This window comes from Perna viridis, chromosome 7 (genome assembly GCF_037379345.1).
Source record: "Perna viridis isolate PV_CMFRI_1.1 ecotype Kerala chromosome 7, ASM3737934v1, whole genome shotgun sequence".
NCBI lineage: Eukaryota > Metazoa > Mollusca > Bivalvia > Mytilida > Mytilidae > Perna > Perna viridis.
Genome location: NC_142451.1, coordinates 34,547,045 through 34,572,265, shown reverse-complemented (window position 1 = coordinate 34,572,265; position 25,221 = coordinate 34,547,045). Strand labels below are relative to the sequence as shown.

The 25,221-nt window shown below is 33.8% G+C and overlaps 3 protein-coding genes across 6 annotated transcripts in view; all 3 read left to right on the top strand.

Moving 5' to 3' along the window:
* LOC148612434 (kelch-like protein 18) overlaps positions 1-25,000 on the top strand; it is a 93,166-nt gene extending 68,166 nt beyond the window's left edge. For all 3 annotated transcript variants that reach the window (XM_088593852.1, XM_088593853.1, XM_088593851.1), the window contains 5 exons: positions 1,632-1,739; positions 6,600-6,714; positions 7,132-7,236; positions 20,244-20,355; positions 24,559-25,000. In XM_088593852.1, the coding sequence (XP_088449978.1) occupies positions 1,632-1,739; positions 6,600-6,714; positions 7,132-7,236; positions 20,244-20,355; positions 24,559-24,948 (830 nt within the window). In that variant the 3' untranslated portion in view covers positions 24,949-25,000. The remainder of the gene's footprint in view (positions 1-1,631; positions 1,740-6,599; positions 6,715-7,131; positions 7,237-20,243; positions 20,356-24,558) is intronic.
* On the top strand, positions 14,872-18,965 carry LOC148612435 (uncharacterized). Of its 2 annotated transcripts, none has more exons than XM_088593855.1 (2): positions 14,872-16,360; positions 18,512-18,965. In XM_088593855.1, the coding sequence occupies exons 1-2, from the start codon at positions 15,635-15,637 to the stop codon at positions 18,518-18,520; spliced, it is 735 nt and encodes a 244-aa protein (XP_088449981.1). In that variant the 5' UTR covers positions 14,872-15,634; the 3' UTR covers positions 18,521-18,965. Both variants share the same exon structure in this region, with proteins under 2 accessions (XP_088449981.1, XP_088449982.1).
* Positions 16,367-18,394, top strand: LOC148612436 (uncharacterized). Its single transcript, XM_088593850.1, has one exon. It carries the CDS (start codon positions 16,373-16,375, stop codon positions 18,293-18,295), a length of 1,923 nt encoding a protein of 640 aa, XP_088449976.1. The 5' UTR covers positions 16,367-16,372; the 3' UTR covers positions 18,296-18,394.
* Positions 25,001-25,221: the final 221 nt, after the last annotated feature.

Genomic DNA, 25,221 nt, shown 5'->3' with positions numbered 1-25,221 from the left:
TTATTAACCAACTCAATTGCAAGTATTAATGGAATTAACTTGCATGCATCTAAAATTTTTGTTAATTTACTGCCATTTTGAGTCTTAATATCATCTTTAAGGAGAATTTAATCATGAACAAGTGCTAGTAGTTATGAATATTAACATCTGATCTAACTTTATCATGATAAATTAATTAAGTTTAGAATTTGTCATTCCTTTTTGCCTAATTATTTCCACCTAAACAAATCAATTTGGGACAGTCTTACTGATTTCAACTACCCAGATAGGATGTTTCCTTGCCAAAGTACTTTAACCTGCCATATTTTTTGCGCCGTCTGAAGTCACAAATTTCTAGCCTTTGTATGTCTTGTTTCATTTTCACCCTTAATTTATTTTTCACTTCAGTATACAGGAGCAACTCTTTTGCTGTACCTGTGTATAATAATGTTTTTGGGCCAGCTGCTACTTGCCTTGTTGTAAGGGTTTCCTCTGACATTGTTCATCAAAGACCAATGGGTGGGCCTGGGCTGACATTTTCATCCCGGTGGGGTTATTGTCATTTTTGACATATTCACCATACCTATTCTTGTTACTTTAACCTTTACCATGCTACATGCATTAATATACAGTCTTGGACTGTTAACTAATTTCTGGGTTCTGGCAATATTATTTTCAGCTAAGGAAAACACAATTTGTTTTTATTTGCAAGCAGAGTTAATGTGCTTTAAAATGAGACTCCCTGGTAACTTTTATTGAGTCAGTGAATCTGTTGCTGAATCTGTGGCCAAAATTTGATAAAAAAAATACTAAGTTTTTCACATAATTGACCATTCTAGGAACCCCTGACCTTCCACTTACTTATATAATGAATCTTATTTGTCTTCAATTGCCTTTACATGGTACAAGCTTAGGAAAAAATGTACTTTGGATCCTGTCTTACCCATGGTGAGCCTCAGATCCAGCAAATAAGTACATGTACAAAATAAAACACAAAAAATGACAATGTTTTGGTGTTTGATCCATTTTTTTCTGAACTGAAGAAACGGAAGAAAACCTATGGCAAAAGTGTTTTCCAAGGTTGAACAAATGAATTCTCTATAGAAATATTTCATAAGATAAGGATTTTTAGCTCATCTGGCCATACGCCATGTGGGCTATTACAATCACTTGGAGTCCGTCATTGTCATCATCTTTAACAATTTCTTCAAACATCTTCTCTTCTGAAACTACAGAATGGATTTGGATGAAACTTAAGATGATTGTTTCTTAAAGTATCCTGCACAAAATGACTGTTTGGATTTTTGATCAGTTAGAAAATATGGCCGCCATTACTAAAAATAGAACATAAGGGTCAGACAGTAGATTTTTGCATATATCTCCACACTTGTTAGGTTTAACTTTTACTTAAAGTGAAGACTGACAGAAAATACAATTCACCCAGACTTTGGAGACAAATTTGATCAGTCATATCCTAACAAATGATTAAACTTTAAGAGGTTACTACATGGTCTTTAATGATTGGCAAAACCCATACCATAAAGCAAGCTGTGTAAGGCTCCATAATGAATGTGGTCTGTAGGTTTTGTTTCGAAAAGTACAAAATGGAAAGATGAGGAAAATATAGCTTTATTTTAATCTTTTTATTTAAGGTGATTCAGTGAATTTAGTTGAATGTTTTGATCCTATTGTAAATAGATGGACAGTGGTAGAACCAATGACAACAGTCAGGAGTAGAGTTGGAGTAGCAGTTCTTAATGGTAATTTTAAATATTATACTGAAGGTCACATGTTCTCAAGCCTGTTTTGCCGATGGATTTTGCCCTTTTTGATATCCCCCATTTTAGGCACTTAAGTATTTTTTATAACGACCGCAAAAGAGAGCTTAAGGCAATGTAGCGTATCCCAACAGCTGATCTTAATCAGATTGTAAAGCTTATCAGATGTAATTGAAATTTAACACGTTATTTATATGGACATGATGGAGGGCCCAATTGATCTTGGAGGTTTTTGCCCCACCCTCTTTGAAAATATGGGGATAAAAAGGGTAAAATAGGTGTTGCCATTAGAATTAATAGAAAAAAATCAATTTGGAAGAATCAGATGTTAGTGTGATCTTTTTGAAATTCTTTTTATAAAAGATTTTACAGCATAGACTTATCTGTAAGGTTTTAGTTAAAGGGTTACTCAATTGTGCCATGCCTCCAAAAATCTTCTTTTTTATTTTTGATCTGATTTGAAAATTTGTGTTTAATAGATTCTTCAGAAAAATCCTGACCTGCATTTTTCAGTCAGATTTCAGACATCTCATATGGTGTTCAGATGTTAAAGAACTAAAGGAGTCACACCCAAAAAAAATCTACTGATGTAATTAAAGTCCAATCTTTGAAAAAAGTATTTATTAGATTCCTAATGATGGTCTCTTCCTACATTTTTCAATCAAATTTAAGATACCATATTTTGGTGTGTATAGTGCGCATTTATGTAATGTGTGCAGTGCAATTTTGAAGGTCTAAATAAGTGAAAAAAAGTTTTTTGGACTTAGGGTGTAGTAAAATTTTGTAAGACAAAAAAAATTAATATTTTGCACTTGGTCGGTCAATTTTTTTACCTTGATGCAGTATTTCCTTTGAAAATGTGAAGGAAAGAAACTTCTATGCAGACTAAAACATCATGTAAACATCAGTAGCTACATAAATTGCATAATTTTAATTTGGAAGCATGATAAAATTGACACAGGATGTATGAAATGGCTTAAAAAACAAAAGTCGGGAAAATCGGACACTTCCGGTTATTACTCAAATTTCACAATTTTTCATTTAAAAACATACTTTTAAGAAAGAAAACTGTAAGAAACAAAAAAAATAAGTATCAGAGTAATCCTTTGCAGCTGTAAAAGCATTTGATAAAGAGGGTTTGACAAAAAGGGAATTAGTTACTTTTTGGTTTTTAATTGTTTCATATTAATTTCTAACCATGCTTTATAAGAAGGAAATATTGTAAACCCTTGTTTGAAACATTTTATTAAAGCTGCATTAGCTGTTGTTTTCATCTCTCCCTATTTCCAGTGGCAATCAAAATTTGTCGACTCCATTGTCCTTGTGTCCCATCCCTTTTTCATTTCATCATCATTTCATGTTCATTTTATCATCAATTTTATGTTCATCGTCTGAATATAGCTGAAATATTGCTGCTTGGACGTTAAACTCCAACAAACAAACAAACAAACTTAAATTTTTGTTTCTTTTAAATTATCTTAACTTTGAATTATGTCTACTAAATTGTACTTTTCTTGTACAATTTCATTTGATACCCACAAATAAATTGCATTAAATACATAAAATAGGTGTCTATATATTTATTGTCTTGCAAGACGAAAAATCGACCTAGATAAGTTCTAATGCATGTGACTTCTGGTGACCTTAATCCGTGCATGTGCTGTAAGGGTCGCTTCTTTAATAACAAATCTGATTGCAAAGTGAAAGTGGTTATTCAATGGCAAGGAAGACCGACGGACTCAAGCTGTAAAAGAAAAAAGTTTGAATAAATCACAAGGATCCTTTTGAAATTTACGTATTGTGATATAATGCGGCTCAAATATGGTCAGTATTTATTTGAGAACTAATCAAGAAATAGATGAATAAAATGAAAACATGCTTAACTGTGTATCCGTTATTATTTTTTTACCAAGGTTAAAGTATTTTTAACCCTGGTGAATGTCCTGTCGGCAATCTTCGGAAGTAATGGCGAAAAATAATTAGATCAGACCTATCCACCTTCTCTGACTAAAAAAATGTTGTTTTCACAGTATTATGTAGGTATTATCAACATTAATTGCATTTCTACAAACTTAATTCATTGAATCAGCAAAATTCAGTAGAATCAAAACTGAACAAATATGGCAGCTAATGCAGTTTTAAGTCATTTGAACATGATTGAAGAAAATATCACTAAAAATTTAATCCTTAAAAATGTATTTGATGATTGGATAAAATTTCTTCCGGTATGTAACATTTCACTTCCAGTTTGTTTGTTAACATTACGCAATGTTTTTTCATGTACCAAAATCTTTAAATTCGTGGCAAATTCTTATGTATTGATGTATAATACGCCCCCATATTCTGGAAATAATTTCTATGTAAAAATGTGCGCATAATACACACCAAAATATGGTATCCTTTGCGGTTTTGAGTTTTAAAGAGCTTATATGGTCAACATCCTAAAAAAATATACTTTTTTGTTTGGTCTGATTTTGAAAATTTCTAGATTTCTCATTAAAATCCCTGCCTGTGTTTCTTCCATCCAAAAAAAGCTTGCGACCATATAATGGTATTCCACTGTCATCTGTGTTGTCAGTTTCCATTGACCCTTTGGTTTCATCCCATGACTTGAATATTGATTGGTTGATCTTTATAAAATTTTATAACAAGTTCCCAAACCACAAAGGAGCCAGAAACAAGCCTTTTTTTATTTCTGGGTAATAACTGGAGTGAAAGTGAATGAATCACTTTGAAATTGAATCACAATTGCCACGATTACCCCAATAGGAAGGTTTTGGATTGATTTTTGAGATTTTGACTGGAACCACTTAAGAATAAGGGGCCAAAAAGTGACTACAGGTAATTTGAAACTTGTCAAATTCTTATCTTGTGTAATAGGAATCAAAGCTATATCAATATGATCAAGTTTGAGTGGTATGTCCTTACTTGATACAGCTGTTCAGGGTTCAATCTCTGCAGTAGTATCAAGCTATGTTCTGCATAGATTTTTATTTTATGACCACAAAGTGCTTACGGTTTTATAATGGTATGTCGCTGTTGTCCATGTCATCTTCCTTGTCATCGTCATTCATAGACACATATTGTTTTTCGTGCAAAAACTTGATTATTAGTTGGTTGATCTTCATAATGTTTTATAACAAGGTTCCCAACCACAAAAGGAAGGTTGGTATTGATGTTGGGGTTATGGCCCCCAAATGTGTCAGAATTAGGTGCAAAAAAGGGGCCAAAAACAAGTATTTCATAGAATTACATTACCCTAGTAAAAGCATAGGAATGTCCTATGGTATTGTTTTCTGGAAAATTAGGGGTTAAGAAAGAGCTTTGCAGAGCCCAGCATGATACAACCACAGTGTTCAAACCCTGAACTGTTTGGGCAAGTGTTGACACTATATTAGTTTTGATACATTTAGGCATAGGGACTTAAATGCATTATGGACACAACAACTGGTATGGACACAATATAGCACAATACTTAATTCAATTAAAAAATTTCAAAATCAGAAAATATCAGAAATTTTCTGCTGTGGCCACTTTGACCTCTTACATTTTTGTATAACTTGAAAGCTGAAAGAGATATCTGGAATCTGATTGAAAAATGCCGGGATATTTCGTGGAATCAAAGAAAAATATTTAGAAATTGGACCAAAAATAAGAATGTCTATTTTTTGTTGGGAGTGTTTAAAGTCCATTTGACCCATTATAAGAGATATCTGAAATCTGTTTGACAATTGAAGGCAGGGGTTATAATATGGAATCCAATACAAAGAAAATTCTCAAAATTAAGTTATTGTCTTGACATCAGGAAAAAGCATGTTTCTGGCCCCTTTTTGGTCTCTAATTTCTAAAAGTTCAAGTAGTACCCCAAAAATCAATTTGAGTCGGACCATTGTGATATGGAATATTGTGAAACAATATCATTGACATTACCATTCTTTTACTGCAGTTTTATAGTGAAGTGCTTGTTTTAAGCCCCTTTTTCTAAAACAGTTGGGCTATAACCCCCAAAAATCAATACCGACCTTCCTTTTGTGGTTTGATCCCTTTTTATTAACCTTTATAAAGATCAACCAACTAATACTCAAGTAAATCGCACGAAAACCAAGTGTCTATGAACAATGACAAACCAATATACAAATGTATGACCGTAAATTGTTTGCATTCGTTTAAAAATGGGAACCAAAAACATGCATTTGTCTGATGTCAAGACAATAACTTAACTTAGAGGAAATGAATTGTTTTGAAATTGTATTACAAGGTGCCATACCATCAAAGGAAGGCTAGGAGTGATTTTGGGCTTAAGACTTGAATCGTTTTGGAATTAGGGACCAGAAACAAGCGTTTTTCTTCTGTTCATGCAACAATTTAAAAGTGAATGGATCTTATATGAATTTTACTACAAGGTGTCATATATAAGCTTTTAAGATATTTCTATATACAGATTACAGCTATATGTAACTTCCTATTATAACCGCCGCTTGAAAGGGAAATATAGCTGTCTGTCATTCCTTTCCTAACAAATATTTCCATCACAGATTTCATGGCTTCTTCTTGAGGGAATGATTAGATATTTGGTATATGGCTTATGCATGATGACTTGTACCATGTTTCCCCTTTCCAGTTTTTGAGGTCATCTACTTCCTGTTTTTCCAAATGACTGGGAATTTTTACATGTGAGGTATTGGGAAATTTAGGGAAAATTGGGTATTCTTCTTTTTTTCCTATCATTAGTGCATGTGTCTATGTTATTATCTTTAGCCTATTCAAATAGTGCATTTTTATAGAGAATATTATCCATTTCACATTTCAAACACTAATTATGATTTTTTTTTCAATATTTAGATTGTATATATGCAATAGGGGGCTATGATGGAGATGACAGGCTAGACACTGTAGAGGTATTCAAACCTAGTTGCAGAGTGTGGAAGCCTTTGCAGAAAATGCAATGTAAACGCAGGTCTGTTTTTTTTTCTTTTTTTTTTAATTAAGAACATGAGTCCTTAAAATACCAGTTGTCAGAATCCCAAGGTAGTTGAAAATGCTGGTGGAACTGCAAAAATTCCACTTACAGACCAGTAAAATACCAATTCATAAAATCTCCTTAGTATGGTTTTGGCCTGTGGATGAAAATGTTTGTTTTCACAATTTTTAACATGGCTTGTGTACCCATAACACCTTTTGGCTTGATTACGCAGGTGTATTTGTGTATTTGGTAAAAAAAAAACAAATTTATTATTCAAGCTTTGGAATTTACATGATAACTGTTATATTTATCAGATTAAAAAGAATAACTCCTGATTTGTATACAGCTGAAACAATTTGAAAAATGCATTTTTTTCTTCTAGCTTAGGTATTTGTATATACTTTATTTCAGTGCCCATGGTGCAGCTTCATTAGGTAAACACATATATGCTTGTGGAGGTTATGATGGTGTGTCATCCCTTAGGACTGTTGAATTATATGATCCAGAAACCAACAAGTAAGTTAATTTGAAATAAGCATTAATGTAAATTTATAGTGTTAAGTACTGACTGCTAAAATAACAGTATGGCACTGTCAATGTGGGTGATAGTTTAATGTATATATTTATGTCTCTCCCTCCTACTTTTGGGAGACATTTTTTGGGGGGGGGCTTGTTCGTCTGTCTGTCTGTCTGTCTGTCACAGCTTATCAGCACAACTCCTCTCAAACTGCAGAACCAAATTTTATGAAACTTGGTTTGTAGCTAGAACATTATATTTAGTTGTGCATATTACCAGGAAATTTGATCCCCTAATTTTTGTAGGAGTATTGCTCCTTTGAACTTAGAAATTTGCTAAAATTCCTCATAAATAACCTTGTCAGTGCAATTCCTCTGAAACTACTGAACTGAATTTTACAAAACTTGGTATGTATCAAGAACATTATATGTGGTTGTGCATATTACCAGGACATTTTGTTCCCCTAATTTTTGTAGGAGTTATGCCACTTTGAACTAAGAAATTGGCCAAAAATCCTCATAAGTTACATTGTCAGGGCAACTCCTCTGAAACTACTGAATCATTTTTTTACAAAACTTCGTATGTAGCAAGAACATCATATGTAGTTGTGCATATTACCAGGAATTTTTGATCCCCTAATTTTTGTAGGAGTTATACCCCTTTGAAATTAGAAGTTTTAACCAAAAACCCTCATAAATTACCTTGACTGGGCTTCACCATTAAAAAAATTATTCAGGTATTATATTATAATTGTTAAGGGGCCTTTGCAATATCTAAGAACTACATTATGATATAATATAATTATAGAAATTCATGGTGAAAATAAAAATTGGGAAACCATTTCTTTAAATCTGTGCTATCCTCTTTTGGTCTCTCTACTAAGGACGATGATTGTGATTTACCGTCTATGTACTGGATTCCTAAACTCCACAAGAATCCATACAAACGTTTCATAGCTGGATCTGCAAAATGTACCACCAAACCTCTTTTAAAACTTTTAACTTCTACATGTTCTATACTCACAACTGTCAAAGAGAGTCTACAGTCCTACCACAAAACTTGTTACTCCCGTAGTGGTATCAATTCAATGTGGATCCTGAAAAATTTGAAGGGTCGTTAGGAGACAATCATTTCAAGACTATTATCTGTATATAGTAGCATTAAAACTTATGATTTCTCAACACTGTATGTTCCCCATACTCAGTTAAAATCCTGACTTAAAAACATTATACATCGTTGTTTTTCCAAAAAAGATGGTACACCTAGATACAAATATATAGTTCTTGGTAGAGATTCCTCATACTTTGGAAATAATTCCAAATCATCTTCCAAATATACCGAGGAAGATGTTTACAAAATGCTGGAATTTTTAATCAACAACATATTTGTCCAGTGTGGTGGACATGTTTTATAACAAACGGTCGGCATTCCAATGGGAACAAAATGTGCTCCTTTACTTGCTGACCTTTTCCTTCACTTTTACGAGGCTGACTATATAGCTGATCTGATCAGAAAGAAAGAATATCGTTTAGCTAGATCCTTTAATCTCAGTTTCTGCTATATAGATGACGTATTATCTTTAAACAGTCCTAATTTCGGGGATTTGATACATCGCATCTACCCCAAAGAACTTGAGATAAAGGATACTACAGACACTGAAGTCAGCCTCATATCTTAGAAATTGATGGTAAAGGAAAACTATTGACCAAACTTTATGACAAACGTGATGACTTTTCATTCAAAATTGTCTACTTTCCTTTCATCTGTGGCAACATCCCTTCAGCACCTGCGTATGGAGTGTTCATATCACAACTGATACGTTATGCCAAGCTTACCAGAGCTTGCCAAAATTACGCAGACTTTTTGTATCGTGCTAGAACTTTAACAAATAGGCTTCTGGAATAGGGTTATGTTGCTACAAGATTGAAGTCATCACTACAGAAGTTTTATGGTCGTCATCATGAACTCATGGATCGTTATGGTGTATCCATCTGCACCATGAAAACTGATTTATTCAACGGGTCATAGTTTTTCTTTCCTCGTTTGTCTACCCCGGACTTGACTTTTTATGAGCAACTTGACGGGTGTTTCTAGAAAAGCAGAGGACATTTACTCTACCTGTGCACCTGGTCCAGACTCCCAGTTTTTAGTGGAGTCCGAGTTGCTCATTTGCATTTGTTACTTTGTATGTATGATTTTAGTTACTTCATGTTCTTTGTTGTGTATGTCTGTTTTCCATGTCTGGTCTTTGTCCCCAGATTACATTCTTTTGATTACCGCTGTAACCTTGGTTCCCTTGATTACTCTTTCTTTACCTGCATAGCTTTCATTGCTGCTCTGAACTGTTTGCGGGATGTGGGAGACATATGTTTTTGCAGACCAAAAATAAACTTTGATTTTATTTAAAATGAGAGTGCAACAAAATCAAATTTATATGATGACTGACAATTCTTCAAATTATGAATATAAATTATTTTAAATATATAAAGATAATCATTAGTAAAAAATATTATGTGTCCAATGGTGTGTGATAAGTGAATATTAGAAAAATGATGATACAGTTATTGTAAAAAGGAATGAATTAATATAATGAAATACTTGCTATACTTTTTTAGACATTCAGGTTTCATGCACACATAACATTCAGTAAATGTGCACAAAACACTTATCAAACACAAGATCAACACTCTTCTTTTGATTATAATTTAAAAGAAACAATATATGAATCCATGATAAACAGTGTTTATTTATTGGGGTGCTTAAGTGCTTTTGTGTTGTGGGTAGGTAGGGTCAAGATGCAATATCTGTCTCCCAGACCCAAAGGTGTTTTTAGTGTAGTCCTTTAAGTGTTTTGAAAGAAAAAAAAATCAATTGTGTCCATGTGAAGTGCATGGGCATAATTTTGTCCAGTTTTAAGTACAAGTCTGTCTAAAATCAAGCAGGGGCTATTCATCATATCTAAGATAATCAATGAAACTGTTCAAACACATTTGTTACGTCCTAAAACCAACTCTGCCTGCATTCATTTCCTTGGATCTGTTAATATCATAAAATAATTTTGACTAGTTAAGGTATATAATAAATGATGTAATATTCCTGCACTCTTCTATAGCAAAACACAACCAAACTTTTTAGTGTTAATATTTCCAGTGATTAACTTTTATTTGCATTCTTATTGTTGAATATAGTTTCTATGAGGTCTACTGAAGGATTTCCAATCAAAAGATATTTGGAATTAAGATATGCATGAATCACTTATTATAAACATTTGCTGATTTAAGGACACTTAAATAGTATTGAGGGTGTTTTCCCTTTATTGCTAACTATTATAAAACTGTTCTCTAGAACTTCTTAAAAATGGGTAAAAAAAATTTACTAATCTGGCATTCCTTTATATTTAAATAAATATTTGGTGTCTCTGAACTTTTTTCTTGTTATTAAAAAAAAAGAATTGCCATTTCATTTCTATTTGATATTTTTCTGCCAATTATCTCTCCTTTATTTAGAAAGACTTGTAATTTTCCCATGTATAGTTTATGTCAAGATGATTGTTTGATTTAAAAGATTTAAATGTATGGGTGTCAAAGTATCATTCAAATGAATTAATGATTCAAAGCGATCCCAAAATGTCTGCCATTTGAGAATGTCATCATTAAAGTAAGGTATGTCTAGTTGCGGTAGCCTATGATCGTTGCATGATGTGTTCTGTAATCTGATGGGCGAGTATTCATGGGCATATTTGAGTTACATACATGATCTGATGTGTGTGTATGCATCTCCGGGGCTGGAATAGAATATTGCTGTTGCATTGTGTCTATTGCCCTTGAAGTGTTCATATCTACATTGTGCGTGTAATTACATGGGCATTGGCATGTAACTAGATGTATTTGGGTTAAGTCTGCTGGGCGTTGAGGCAACTTCTTGCACAGATTTTGCGTGATTCTCTGACTTAGTAATGAATCTGCAAATTTATATATATGTCTAACTTTACAATCTAATATATACATGTATGGGGTCACAGAACCACAAAATGTAGTGGAACTCAGTGATAATAGGTTGTAGAATTTTCAGTGGCGTTTATTATCGTTTATGGTTACAAAGCCCATATATTCATAAGATCATACACAAAAGAACATAACAAAGAGACTTCATGGCTACTACATTACTCTTATCATGAGAGTCTGTACTTAGCATTTCCCACACACCCCTTTTCATGAAGGTTCCTCACTCATCTACTTCATGTTTACGGATAGTTTTTTTTTTTCAGGGGGTACATAATGGAAGTTTTTTTAAGAGATTTCTCAGCTTATATATGAGGAAATGCTTAGATATTTGGTATGTTGCTTCTGCATGATGATGTGTACCATGTCTCCTCTTTTCAGGTTCCTTGCTCATCTACTCTTGTTTACAGATTGCCTCAGTGTCTTTCTTTCCAAGTTGAGGGGGGTATTCTTAGCACAACATAGCATGCAACCTCTTGTTTAATTTTTGAGTTTTTTTTTCTTCAGGATCAAAAATACCTTATGTCACCTGGTCTTGTCAGGAACTTCCATACTGCTTCTAAGCAACACACAGAATATAGTCTGTATATCAATTAATATCTTTTTCAGAATTAGTTAATATGTTTCTGGCAGTAATTCTGCATAACAATGTCCCATCATTGCTACAAATAAAGTTAAGATCTAGATTTTAAATGAAATGAAGATTTGAGGGACTTCTTTTTTGCCTTGAAAGATGTTAAGTATTAAATTTGCTTTAAGAAAGTTGAGTTTGTACAAAATATAATGTTAAGCTTGTTCTGTTTTAATCAGTCAGAATTTTAATCCTTTCATCAATATTTTATGATTGATAAACAGAAAGTGAAGAACAGTAATTTTAACCAAGTAAATTTGGCAGGAAAATTCAAATTGATGAAAAGGGTCTATTTTTTAAATCTTATGTACATCTAGGAAATTATTTTCTTAAACAGAATTTTTTAATGTAATTGAAAATTTAATTTTTGACGGGCTTCAAAAAAATGTGAAATGAAACGAGATTTGTAGTTGGATATTGTTTAATTGACAGTGTCAGTGAGGAGAATATCCCACATGAACTGTAGAAAAGGTTAATAGCCATGAAATCAATATAAAAGATTAACATTCAGTTTCAACATGTAAAAAAAATGTTTTAATTATATGGGAAATGCAGGTAAAAGGAAGAAAATGTTTGAATGAAAATTTTAAAGGTTTTTTAACAGTACCATTCTATATTGGAATCTTACTCTTTTTCAAACATTTTATCACAATCCAAATTCTGAACTCTATCAAGCTTGAATGTTGTGTCCATAATGTGCCCAACTGTTCAGGATTGACCTCTGTTGTCATATCAAGCTGTGCCCTGCAAAGCATTTCATTCATTCTTTTTTTTTTCAATATAATAATTTGAGTAAAATAGAAAGATGAGCTTTTTATAGGGAACTAGTAACTATATGATTTGTATATGATCAAAATCAGATTTCATTTATCTCTAAATTGCAGTTGCATGGGCCAAATTGGACCATGCCCAAAAAATTTGACTGTTTTTCATGGTTCGATTTTGAATTAGTTTTTTTTTCAGTTTATATAAAAATCCCAGCCTATATACAAGAGGTTTAAGAAGTATGCTTACAGAATTAACCCTATCAATTACTGTTTTTAGCTAAGTTTTAACAAAGTTGAACTTGGCTATTGGTTTGGTGATGGCGGGCAGGTTGGTGTGCGTTAACATTGGTTTCCGTATGATCCTTAGTTTAAGGTCAAGGTCACAGCTTCCAAAAAACTTTTTAAACTTTTTTTTTAAATTGAGGTTTCCAGAAGAAAATTCAAAAAGATTTCATCTGATTCAAACCAAACTTTGGGATATTGTTTTATACCAGGTAAATAAGGTCTCTGTATATTTTGGGGACCTTTCATGTATGGCAAGATCACAGTGGCCAAAAAACTTAAACTGTTTACCATAGAATTGAGGTTTATGGTCGATACCTAAAAAAGGTTTACATCTGATTCGAATCAAACCTTGTGATTTTGTTATGAATTAGGTAAGTGCAAACCCTGTTAATTTTGGGGAAATATCACTCAAGGTCAAGGTCACAGTAATAAAAAAACCTTTTTTCTTTTTTTTTTAAGAAGGGAGTTGTCAGATTATAACTCTGAAAGTTTACCTCTGATTCAAACAAACATTACTATATTCTTACATGATAGATAAGTGAGATACCTATTGATTTTGGAAAAGTTTTGGTCAAGGTCATGGTCAAGTATGCCAAAAAAATTTACATTTCAACCTCTCTCAACTGTTCGATGCATTTCAATCTTTATTTAAATGTTAACCATCATATTATGTAGAGAAGTTCATGAAGGAAGATAATGATGTGCTGTAAATTTTTAAAGAATTCTTTTCATGCTTAGACCTTGCAAACACAACTTACATCTCATAGGATTTTTTTAGAAGAAATTAGGTCTCAAAAGGTTCACATCTGATTAAAGGGAAAGTTTACGTAAAAATATTTCTTTCTCTAAAATGGGGTAACTACTCAGCTTGTGCATTGTTACCTGGTGCATTTCAGTTTTTTGAAAATGAGGTACAAAGAGATGCATTAGTGCACCTTGGAGCAGATCTTTATTCATGTACTTAAATTGAATTTCAAAGTATTGTGCTACTGGCTCGCAGTTACATCATGCTGTGCTTTGGGGAAGCTTTTTATTTTTTTTTTAATTAATTTTTTCTTGTGGTTGATTTTTTTGAGAGGGATGGGTGCAGTGTGTTCAAGAATAATTTCAGGTAAAAAACAGGAGGATGGAATTTGTCGTGAAATATTAAGGCGGGACAGTCAATAAAAAATGTAAGGGCAGGAACTAGTCCAGACCTTATATGTATATTGTTTTTGTTATTATACAATTGCAAAAAAGTTTGTTGTTGTATAAAGGTATTATGGTGTCCATAGGCACTTCCAACCAATAACTTGAGTATAACTATTAAAATCTTTATGAAATTTTACCGTAAGGTGCCATACCACAAAGGGAGGTCTTTGATTTATTTTAGGGGTTGTGACTTGAACCATTTAGGAATTATAGGGCTGGAAACAGGAATTTTCATGATATCTGTTCAGTAACATAATAGTAAGTGCCTAGATCTGTATGAAATTATATCAAAAGGTGCCAAACCACAATAGGAAGCCTGGGATTGAATTTTGGGGTTGTTATTTTAACCATTTAAGAATTAGGGGACAAAAGACGGGCCAGAAACAGGGATTTTCATAATACCCGGACAATAACTTGAGTAATAATGAATCTGTATCACAAGGTGTTATACAACAAAAGGAATGCTGGTATTAATTTTGGGAGTTGTGACTTAATTGAGCCATTTATGAAAGAAAAAGGGATCAAGAACAATCCATCATTTTATATCTTGAATTAACCGACCTACCTGACATATGTACTATAGGATTTCTTTCTTTGTGGTATTTAGCTTGTCCCGGAAGTCAAAAACAGCTGATCTACCTGTATACAAGTGACTTCTGGTTTACCTGTACAATTCAGTTTTCTTTCTCAGTGCGAAAGACTTTGTACGTCTTTTCAGCTCGTCGAATAGTTTCTACACTTCTGTGAATGTTTAAACATTCAGTCATGTCTGACCCAAAGGTTATGGACAACAGTGATGGTGAATTATCACCAGCTACTTCACATATGGAGGACAAAACTGCGGAGAGTACAAAGAACATATGCAGGTCAGTTAGTAAGTCTAGTTCCGGTAAACAGAAAAAGTCGAAGTATGATTTGCTTGAAGAAATATGGAACAGCAAATTCGCAGACTTTGATAAAGTTATGGACGATAAATTAGACAAATTTTTTGATAATATGTCCTCTAGGTTGGTGCAACCACAAAGGTTGTCTCCAGATACAGAAAATTTGTCACAAAGACATGTTTTTTCAGAAACAGAAAGTCAGTCACAAAGACGATTTTCTCCAGATAGGCAGTCACAAAGACCACTAAATGAGAATTTGTCACAAAGAAAGTCACAGGGTGATCAGGTCCACACTGAAAATGTGGAAAGTGATGATGATAGAATCTCTCTGCAAGTGGGTGAAAATGAGAGGTCTGATTTAGATGAATCTGATGATACATTAAGTCTATAGATGAAAATCTTAGTGACAAAACTAAGAAATGCTTATTTGATTTATTTGGCAATGATGCTGTAACAACTAAGTCAGAAAAAAAGACTGACATGAAGCTAGATGATTCACAAAATCAAGTCTTATTGGGTAGCTGGCATGCTTAAAAGCCTTAAAAAGTGCTGTTAGCGCATTTGCAGAGGAAAATAAGGAACTGTTTCCTGTTGACGAAGAGACAGAAACATTTTTACAAGTTCCTACTTTAGATGACATGATTGAAAGATGTCTTATTAATAAACATGGTAAACGAGCAGCTTTTTCCAAGTCGGGGAAGAGTTTATTTACACAACCATACAAAATGATAGAGAAATTAGGCTATTGTGGACAGCAGGCCTCTTATCTTGGTATTATTATGCAAATGTATGTGCAGCAAAGTTTGGGTACTTTGGTTGAAACATTATCTGAAGAATCTGTTAATTTAGACAAAGCTGTTAAGCAAGTACGTGACATTTTTACTATGACTACCAAATGTCTTGATCAGATTGGAAGAATGGGTGCTTTTCATCACATCATAAGAAGGCAACTTGCTATGACTGATACTTCTCTGTATACATTAGAAGACAACGGAGATATATCCGATTTGCCGTTGTCAGGTCAAAGCGTTTTTGGTGACAAGCTTGAGTCCACACTTAAGTCTAACAAGGAAAAGAAAAAAAAACTCTTGATGATTTACTTCCAAAATTTGAAAGTAAAGATAGAAAGAGAAAACAAAAACCAGACAATGGTGCTAGTAGTGCTAAGAAACTTTTGCTTGACAAAGATAAGAACACAGATAATCAGCAATCTGGTACATGTAATAGTTCTTTTTGTATTCCAAGAGTACAAAGAAATAACTCAGACTTTGATAGAAAGAAGCCACAAGGACAAGGTCAGCAAAAGAAGTCTGACAACAGTCAGAGCAGAGGCTCCTTTAAAGGAGGAAAAAAACAATGACAAGGTGAGAAATATAATGTTGTTACCGAAGATACCAGTTGGAGGTCAACTGTCTCATTTCCTTCTGGAAATGGAGAAAATAACAAAAGACAAATGGATTCTCTCCATAATAAAAGAGGGATACAAATTGGAATTTATTCAAAAGCCTCTTTTTTTAGGTATAAAACAAACAGTGGTAAATGCAAAAAATATAGACATTTTAGAAGTGGAACTTATTAGGAAAAAATGCCATAGAGCCGGTTGCAGAAAATCAAGCGCAATGCAGTTTTTACAGTACACTTTTTCTGGTTCCAAAAAAGAACGGGGAAATGAGACCAGTGATAAACCTTCGATCTCTAAACAGGTATCTTCGAAAACAACATTTCAAAATGGACACAATGTCAAAAATTTTAAATTTAGTCAAAAAAGGAGATTGGGCAATGACTTGAGATCTAAAACAGGCATATTTACATGTTCCAATTTTCCTGAAACACAGGAAGTATCTGAGATTTTCGTTTCAAAAGAAAATATATCAGTTCAAAGCTCTGTGTTTCGGCCCAACAAGTGCACCTCGAGTGTTCACGAAAATAATTTTGGCAATTGCGGCCCATCTAAGGAAACAATGCATAAGATCAGCAACATATCTGGACGACTGGCTTGCCGTAAATCAAGTCAGGAATATTCTTATAAAAGATTGAAAGGTCATTATAAATCTCCTTATTCGACTAGGTTTTATTATGAACAAACAGAAGTCCAATCTAGTCCCAACACAAGATATAATTTACATAGGCAGAAGGTTCAGATTAGATCTAGGGAAAGTATACCCGACAGAAGAAAGGTTAAAAAATCTCAGAATAGAAATTTGAAAACTTTTGAAGGGTCAAAATTCAGCAAGATAATATCTAGCAATACTGGGAATAATTGCATCTTGTGTGGAACTGATCCCGAATGGTCGATTGTTCATGAGACCAATACAAATACATTTATTTCGGATATGGAGTCCATCCAAAATGAATCTGGATTACACAGTTCCATGTACTCCAGACCTCAAAATTCATCTCAGTTGGTGGTTGTGTACAGCAAACACTATGAAGGGAAGATTGTTAACTCCCATTCAAATGTCTTTTACAATCACAACGGATGCATCTCTCATGGGATGGGGAGGTCACATGATCAATCAGACAATTCAGGGGCTTTGGCCAGACAAGATGAAAACTCAACACATAAACAATCTAGAATTAGAAGCAGTAATTTTGACAATAAAACATTTTCTTCCTCAGTTGAGAAACAAATCTGTATTGATAAGATCGGACAATACAACAGTGGTCCAATACATGAACAAACAGAGAGGGACAAGGTCGGCCCAGTTGTGTCAGCAGACTTGGAATCTGTGGAATTTGGCTTTAGAGAACAACATAGTGCTGAAGTCAGCACATATTTTGGGGGTAAACAATACACTTGCAGACCAATTGAATTGGAAGTTCCAGTGTATTGCTCCTGGACCAAAGATCCAGAGGCATATGCTCTGTATGCACTGTCAATTTCATGGGAACAAATGTTTGCATTTGCATACCCTCCTCTGTCACTAGTGCCAAAAATACTACAACACATGCAACAATATAAGTACGAGCTAATACTGATAGCACCGTTCTGGCCCAGACAGACATGGTATCCTCAGTTATTGCAACTTCTTGTAACTCCCCCACTCAAGTTACCACCTCTAAAAGATCTGACGACACAGGGCAAAAACAAAATTGTTCATCCAAATCCCGAAGTGTTTCAGTTGACTGGATGGCGACTATCGACAGAAATTTCAAAGCAAAAGGCTTTTCTAAAAACACTCGAAAGTTGTTATCACAGTCATGGAGATCTGGAACACAGAAGGATTACAAAAGTAAGTTCAGAAAATTTCACAGCTGGTGTACTGAAAGGAAAATTGATCCCTATTTGGCATATTTAGAAGCATGTGCAAATTTTTCAACTGATCTTTATGATAAAGGTCTGAAATACAGGACAATAGCAGGATACCGCTCTATGTTGTCATCAGTATTAGCTCCCATTGATAAAACACCAATAGGTCAACATCAGTATATAATTAGATTATTAAAAGGTGTATATAATTCTAGACCTCCTGTAGGAAAATTGTTACCTGAATGGGATTTACCTCATGTTTTAGATATGCTGAGACAACCACCATTTGAAAGAGTAATCAAGGGAACCAAGAACCCTTGAAATCATCTAACCTGAAATATTTAACTTGGAAAACTGTTTTTCTCATAGCGATTACTACATTTCAAAGATGTGGAGATCTTCAGTCGTTGAGAATTGGGAATGAATCGGTGAATGTTCAGCAGAAGGGTATTACTTTCATTAGACATGGTCTTTTAAAGCAGGATAGAGTTTTCCATGAAAATTCCAAAAAAAAAAAATAAACAGCTAGACCCTAAAAAAGCTATTTACTATTATTTGAAGAGAACAGAGGAATTCAAATAAAAAGATGGTCAAGATGAAACAAAATTATTTTTGGCGGTAAATAAACCACACAAATCAGTTTCGGCTCAGACAATTTCAAGGTGGATAGTTCAAGTCATTAAAAGAGCCTATAAGATAAAAAAGAAGGAAATTGGAAAAGTTAAAGGACACTCTACTAGATCAGTGGGTCCTTCCTGGACATTATTTACGGGAGCATCAATGAAAAATGTTATGGAAAGTACTGACTGGAGTCAGCCAACAACATTCACCAAATTTTATTTGAAGGACGTGAATGTTGACTTTTTGAATATTTGAATGTATTTTGATGAATTCTTTCCCGGCGAGCTAGCCAGGATGTATAGATGTATATTAGTGGATGGGAAAGGTTTTTAACGGCCACATCACATTATTCACATGTGATGATATTGTAGATAAAAACATTCTTTATGTTTTGTGAACAGAAATAATTGACAAGGAGTCAGTGATTATTTCTATTGTGGGTTGTAAATACATGGTTTTTAAAGATGTGTGTACAGTGGAAGAAGACAGAGCTGAAAAAGAGTCTCTGACAACTTCATCATGATACCACAGCTATGATAAGTAGGCTTTGTAATCAAGACAAATCCTATAGTACATATGTCAGGTAGGTCGGTTAATTTATGATATAAAATTAACAAATTTGGATACAAGTTAGAATTTTATGAATAAATTATACCTACCTGACATATGTAATAACCCACCCAGCCACCCCTGTTCATGATTCAGTTTTAAGTTATGGTGTCTTTCTAGCGCCATAGAAAACTGAATTGTACAGGTAAACCGGAAGTCACGTGTATACAGGTAGATCAGCTCTTTTTGAAATTATACCACAAGGTGCGATACAATAAGAAAAAGACAAGGATTGATTTTAGGGTATGTGACTTGTACTGCTCAGGATTTAGGGGCCACATCATTTCTGCCCAAATTTATATCCTGTGTCAATTATTTATTCCCAATACTAAATCAGAGCTTTAGCAATGATAAAGCTTGAATGTTTGTTACCATTCTTGTTGGAATTTAAACATGTGTTCACATCTTTATCAATAGTAAAGATACTTAAACATGTTAAACTGCCTTAAAATGCTTGCCTTGAGTGCTGGAGGTCAGTTTGAGTCAAACTAAAGACATTAAAACTGTTTCATCCTCAAACACTCAGTAATTAGGGAATAGAGAGATGACTGGTTGGCTCTGAGTCAAAATAATGTCAAGAGATTGGTGACATGCCTACCTGCATGTTGTTCCTTCTGTGAGCTAGCACAATAAAGATTTGACTCAGCATGTCTGGTCTTAAATTCTTGTCCTGAACTCCATGAAATACCTGCTTTAGCCAAAACATAAATTAGTCAATTCTTAAATCTTAAAATAACTGTATGATAGCTTTTACTTATTTTCAAAAGGTGGACAATGGTATCCAGTATGTTGAAGCATCGTAGTGCAGCTGGAGTTTCTTGTCTCAATGGAGATATATATGCATGTGGTGGACATGATGGTTTGTCTATTTTTGATTCTGTAAGTACTAGCATTTAAATGGAGATATATTTATACCTTATTAATTAAAGCAGGAGTTTTAAAGGGTAACTTTAGGTTTGAGGTGATTTATGTAATGTGACCTGATTTTTAACTCATTCCAAAATGATGGCTCTTTAATAAACACAAAAAAATTGCACTTATGTAATGGTATGGTGCTGCCATTTGTATTGACATCTTTGTCAATGTAACACATTTTTACCATGAATTATGTATTACATGTAGTTGGTTGATCTTTATACCCCACGTAATGAAGTTGCTGGGATATATATATATTTTTAACCTGTTCGTCCATGTGTCTATCATAACTTCTTGTCCCCTGGATAGAACCCCTATGTTTTTACTGATTCACTTCAAAATATGGTAAATGGTAAGTATCTATTTCCTTGATTTAAATTTATTTTGAACCTTGGTGCTGAACATCTATCTTATTCAGACCAATTTTAAAGTCCAAAAAGGATTCATATTACTCAGATTCTAGTGTACTGGGTTTATACCACAAAAAGTTTCATGGATTTAGAGGGGTTATATAGAGTGTTCAGTGATATGGATTATTGAGTTTTGTCAGTTTTTTAAGGTTTTCCCTACATGGGAAAGACCTTATTGTTTTTCATAAGTTTTTTTTTCCCCAACATTTACTTAAACATGCTGTGTTTCTTCATTCTTTATGATATTATCACCAAATTTAGACCATCTATAGAACTTGTTGAGGACTTTTATAGGACAACCCTTTAAAAGATTTCATCATCCCTTATTGAAGTTATCAAATATCAAAAACTTATAATGGCTTTTTACAAATGGTCTCCCTTGTTCATTTTAAAGATATAATATCATACTTTGTTTACAAAAAAAGAGGTCATTATGTACTATAAGAGGTGACTGAGATAAAATTTCATTATCTATTTTAAAAGTCAGTTTCCTCTTAAATAGTTCATTGTATCTTTCTTTACTATTGAAAACTATTTGACAAATGTGATGATGTCAAACCATGTTATCAACTCTCTTTCTATCTGTGGCAACATCCCTTCAACACCTTCATATGGAGATTTCATAACACAACTCATACATTGCCAAAGCTGACCGTAACAACACAGATTTTTTGTATCACGCTAGTCTTCTTACAATTAGGCTTCTGGGACAAGGTTATGTTTCTACAACATTGAGGTCATCACTACAGAAGTTTTATGGTCGTCATCATGAACTCGTGGATTGTTACAGTGTATCCATCTACACCATAAAAACTTATTTGTTCAAGGTGTCATTGTTTTCCTTTCCTCTTTTGTCTACCCTTGGCTTTTCATGAATAATTTGGGGTGTTCGATAGAATCAATCTGTAAACTATTACAAACTCAAGGAAACACATAACTTTATAAACATAAACATGTAATTTGTTTTCAAACTTTATGGGAGTTACATTCCTTGAAATATTATACTTATTTTTTTTCCAAGAACCGGTAATCATAGTGATCTGGGACCTTTACCAATGATCTTTGATCCATATGACCTTTCTTTTACATCCAAGGTCAAAGGTCACAGAGCGAAAAAAAAGTTTTCTTACTGTAAATGTTGAGCCTTGATTTTTAGAAAATGGCAAGAGAGATAAGTGCACACATGTAGTATTTGAAATTACCCCCTTGATGAGCTCTACATTTTGAGAGTAAATTGACAATTGTCCCACTGTCCGTTCAGAAGTTGTAATTATTTAATTGTTTTAAATAGTTATGTTTGTGATCTTGACATGATTGTGTGATGTTGACCTTGTAACTTTTTTCAAGGCCAAATAATTCTGAATTTTTTTTTTGTCCATGTGTTGTCCATGTTCTGGAAATAAACATACTGTTTACAGATTTGAGATATCTGGTCTTTTTTTTCTATTGAAGTTTTAGTATATTTAAGCAGGGGTATATTTTTCAAACCCAACAACAAATATACTTTTTTTCACAATGAATAAAATATCTACTCAATTACATTCGTTTGACACAAAACCAAGGACCAATTATCACCAAAAAAAAAACAACAAAACTACAACTTGAAAATTTCAAATTTGACATAAGTACTTATTATTGAATTGATTTTGCATCAAATTGTCAGCTTTGTCGAAGGAGGTCATATGATATATCATTGTGAATGTCTAATTGAGCGCATTTCAAAAATCAAACATTCAATCTTCAGAATCTTGGTTTCTTTGATTACTCTTTCAACTTGCAGATTATCCATATAAGGAAATCAAGGGTTTTTCTTATTTACATGTGATTTCTTCAACCTACTTTGTTAGGAAATAATTGTTATTAAAACTGCATCAGTGTAAAGTTCAGTGGAAAAATGCATTTGCTATTCAGTCCTTTATTAGAGGGTAAGTACAGTTTTACTCTTGTGGGTGTGTTCAAGTATCTGTGTTTCAGTGTGTTCGTAACAATATTTTCAAATCAAAATTTTAATACATTCTTTCTGTAGATTGCCATATTGTGGGATCCAATTTTGGAATAACTTCCTGTGTGCTGAGGACTTTGTTTATTTTCCTTGTATTCTGATATAAAGTGGGGGTTTCACTAGTTTGGGTGTATATAGGTTTCAACCTGTCCGTCCGTCCAAACTGTTTTCTAAGCAGCTTGCAGTATTGTTATGAAACTTTGTGGGATGTAATATAACCACCTGGAGATGTGCATACTATCCAAAACTTAGCAGTAGTTATAAGCAAAAGTTACACTCAAGACATTCTTTGACATTATTTAGAAAATGGAATGTTAGATTACCAGTATAGAGATATGCATATTGTCAAGAGTTAGTCATATTCTGTTATAATTGTGTTTTCAACAAATAAATAGTGCTGATTCCTGTTTGGGTGTTTTAGAAATAGCAGCAAATTGTGTGTCAAAAGTGCTTTGTCCATCCACCATAAAATTGTGTCCAATATGAATCGTATGTCCACATTGGTCCCCAAATGTATGTAGAGTTCAACAGGCTGCAGGAGGTAATAGTTCCATTAGGGGCAATGTCTAGTTTATACTGTTTTGAAGTGACCCAAGTTTTACAACGGATCATGACCTGATCCATCATGATCACCTATTAAAGGCAGGTCAAACGCTCCTAAACTATTCATTGGCATTTGATGAAACTTTATATAAGTCTAGGCATCATAGATAGATGTGTTTGAAGCTTGATAATTATTGTTGGGTGCTTCATAGATATTCCAAATTCATGTTTTACCAATATCACTCAGTTCATGTATAATTTTAGTTTCAACATAGCATTAAATTCTAGCAGTACTTTAAACAAGTAATCAATGCTCTTGCCCCATGTTGTCTGGTTGGTCCAGTGGGTCCCAAAACTTAGCAGTAGTTATAAGCAAAAGTTACACTCAAGACATTCTTTGACATGTCAAATAATTTAAGGATGGTCATATCTAGGAAACGCATGGTTGCAAATTTCATAGTTTATTTTTAACTCTTTCATGCTTTCTGTGTCATGAAGTTATGTTTTGTTAAAGAATTAATTACAGTCTAATTCATACTTGTATCAGGCTTGAATGTTTTGTCCATACTCAATGTTCGACCCCTACAGTTATATCAAGCTGTGCGGTGTGAATCATTTCATTTCTATACCACCCCGTGCAGTGTTAAAAGAATAGGCCTGCAGCAGCGCTAAGCTTGTCGTAAAAGGCGTCTAAATAGTGCTCAGAACCCTAGCCGGGGGCTAGGGCGCTCTGCCCACAGAGCAACTGGGATGTGTGCCCCAGGTGGTGGAATGGGGTACCCATGGCGTGTTACATGTTGGGGCTGTCAGGTATAACACGGAAAACCTGACCGCAAACCATAGTGGTGCACCGTGTTGGGAAAGATGCCACGTTCCTCGCACGTAAAAGAACCCTACTGTGGTATTCTCCCGGAGTAGGAACCATAGGGCTCCGCCACAGATGGCTAAATTGCCCGACCCTACCCACCTCTCCTTATTTCCAGTGGCAATCAAATTTTGTCGACCCCATTGTCCTTGTGTCCCATCCCTTTTTTCATTTCATCATCATTTCATGTTCATTTTATCATCAATTTCATGTTCATCGTCTGAATATAGCTGAAATATTGCTGCTCGGACAAACAAACAAACTTTTCTATACCTAACCTGTTACTATTTTGTTATAACGCACATGTTAACTCCTGAAATAAAGTATAGTGTTAAATTCACTTTTAGGTAGAATGCTATAATCCATCTACAAATACTTGGACTGATGCCCCAAACATGTTGACTAAACGTTGTCGTTTAGGCGTTGCAGCATTAAATGGCAAACTGTATGTAGCTGGAGGTTATGATGGCTCAGTGTTTTTAAATAGTGTAGAGTGCTATGATCCAGTGAAGAAAGAATGGACTTATGTTAAACCTTTGCAAATTCGAAGAAGTAGAGTAGCCATGGTTGCTACTTATGGCAAATTGTTTGCTATTGGTGGTTATGATGGTATCGTGCAATTGACAACTGTAGAATGCTATGATCCTGAGAAAGATGAATGGACAGGATTGAAGCCTATGTGTACACATGAAGGTGGTGTTGGTGTTGGCGTATTACCTATTGAGTTAGATATATGAGACCTTAAAAATGTGATCATTAACTGTAATAAAATACTAAAAATATTGAGAACTTGTTTGTGTCACTGTTAATTTGTTGACGTTCAATAATTATGAAATAAAATCAAAGCATAACTGCTATTCATTATAAAACCTGTAGTCATTGTATCACATTTACAATAGTAAGCTTTTTTATATGCTGGTGGAATGGGGTCATATACTGTTGTGGTGAAGTTGTTGTTTGACACTTTAGTCAGATGTTAAGATGCAACTCATATTTTGTATTATTACTGA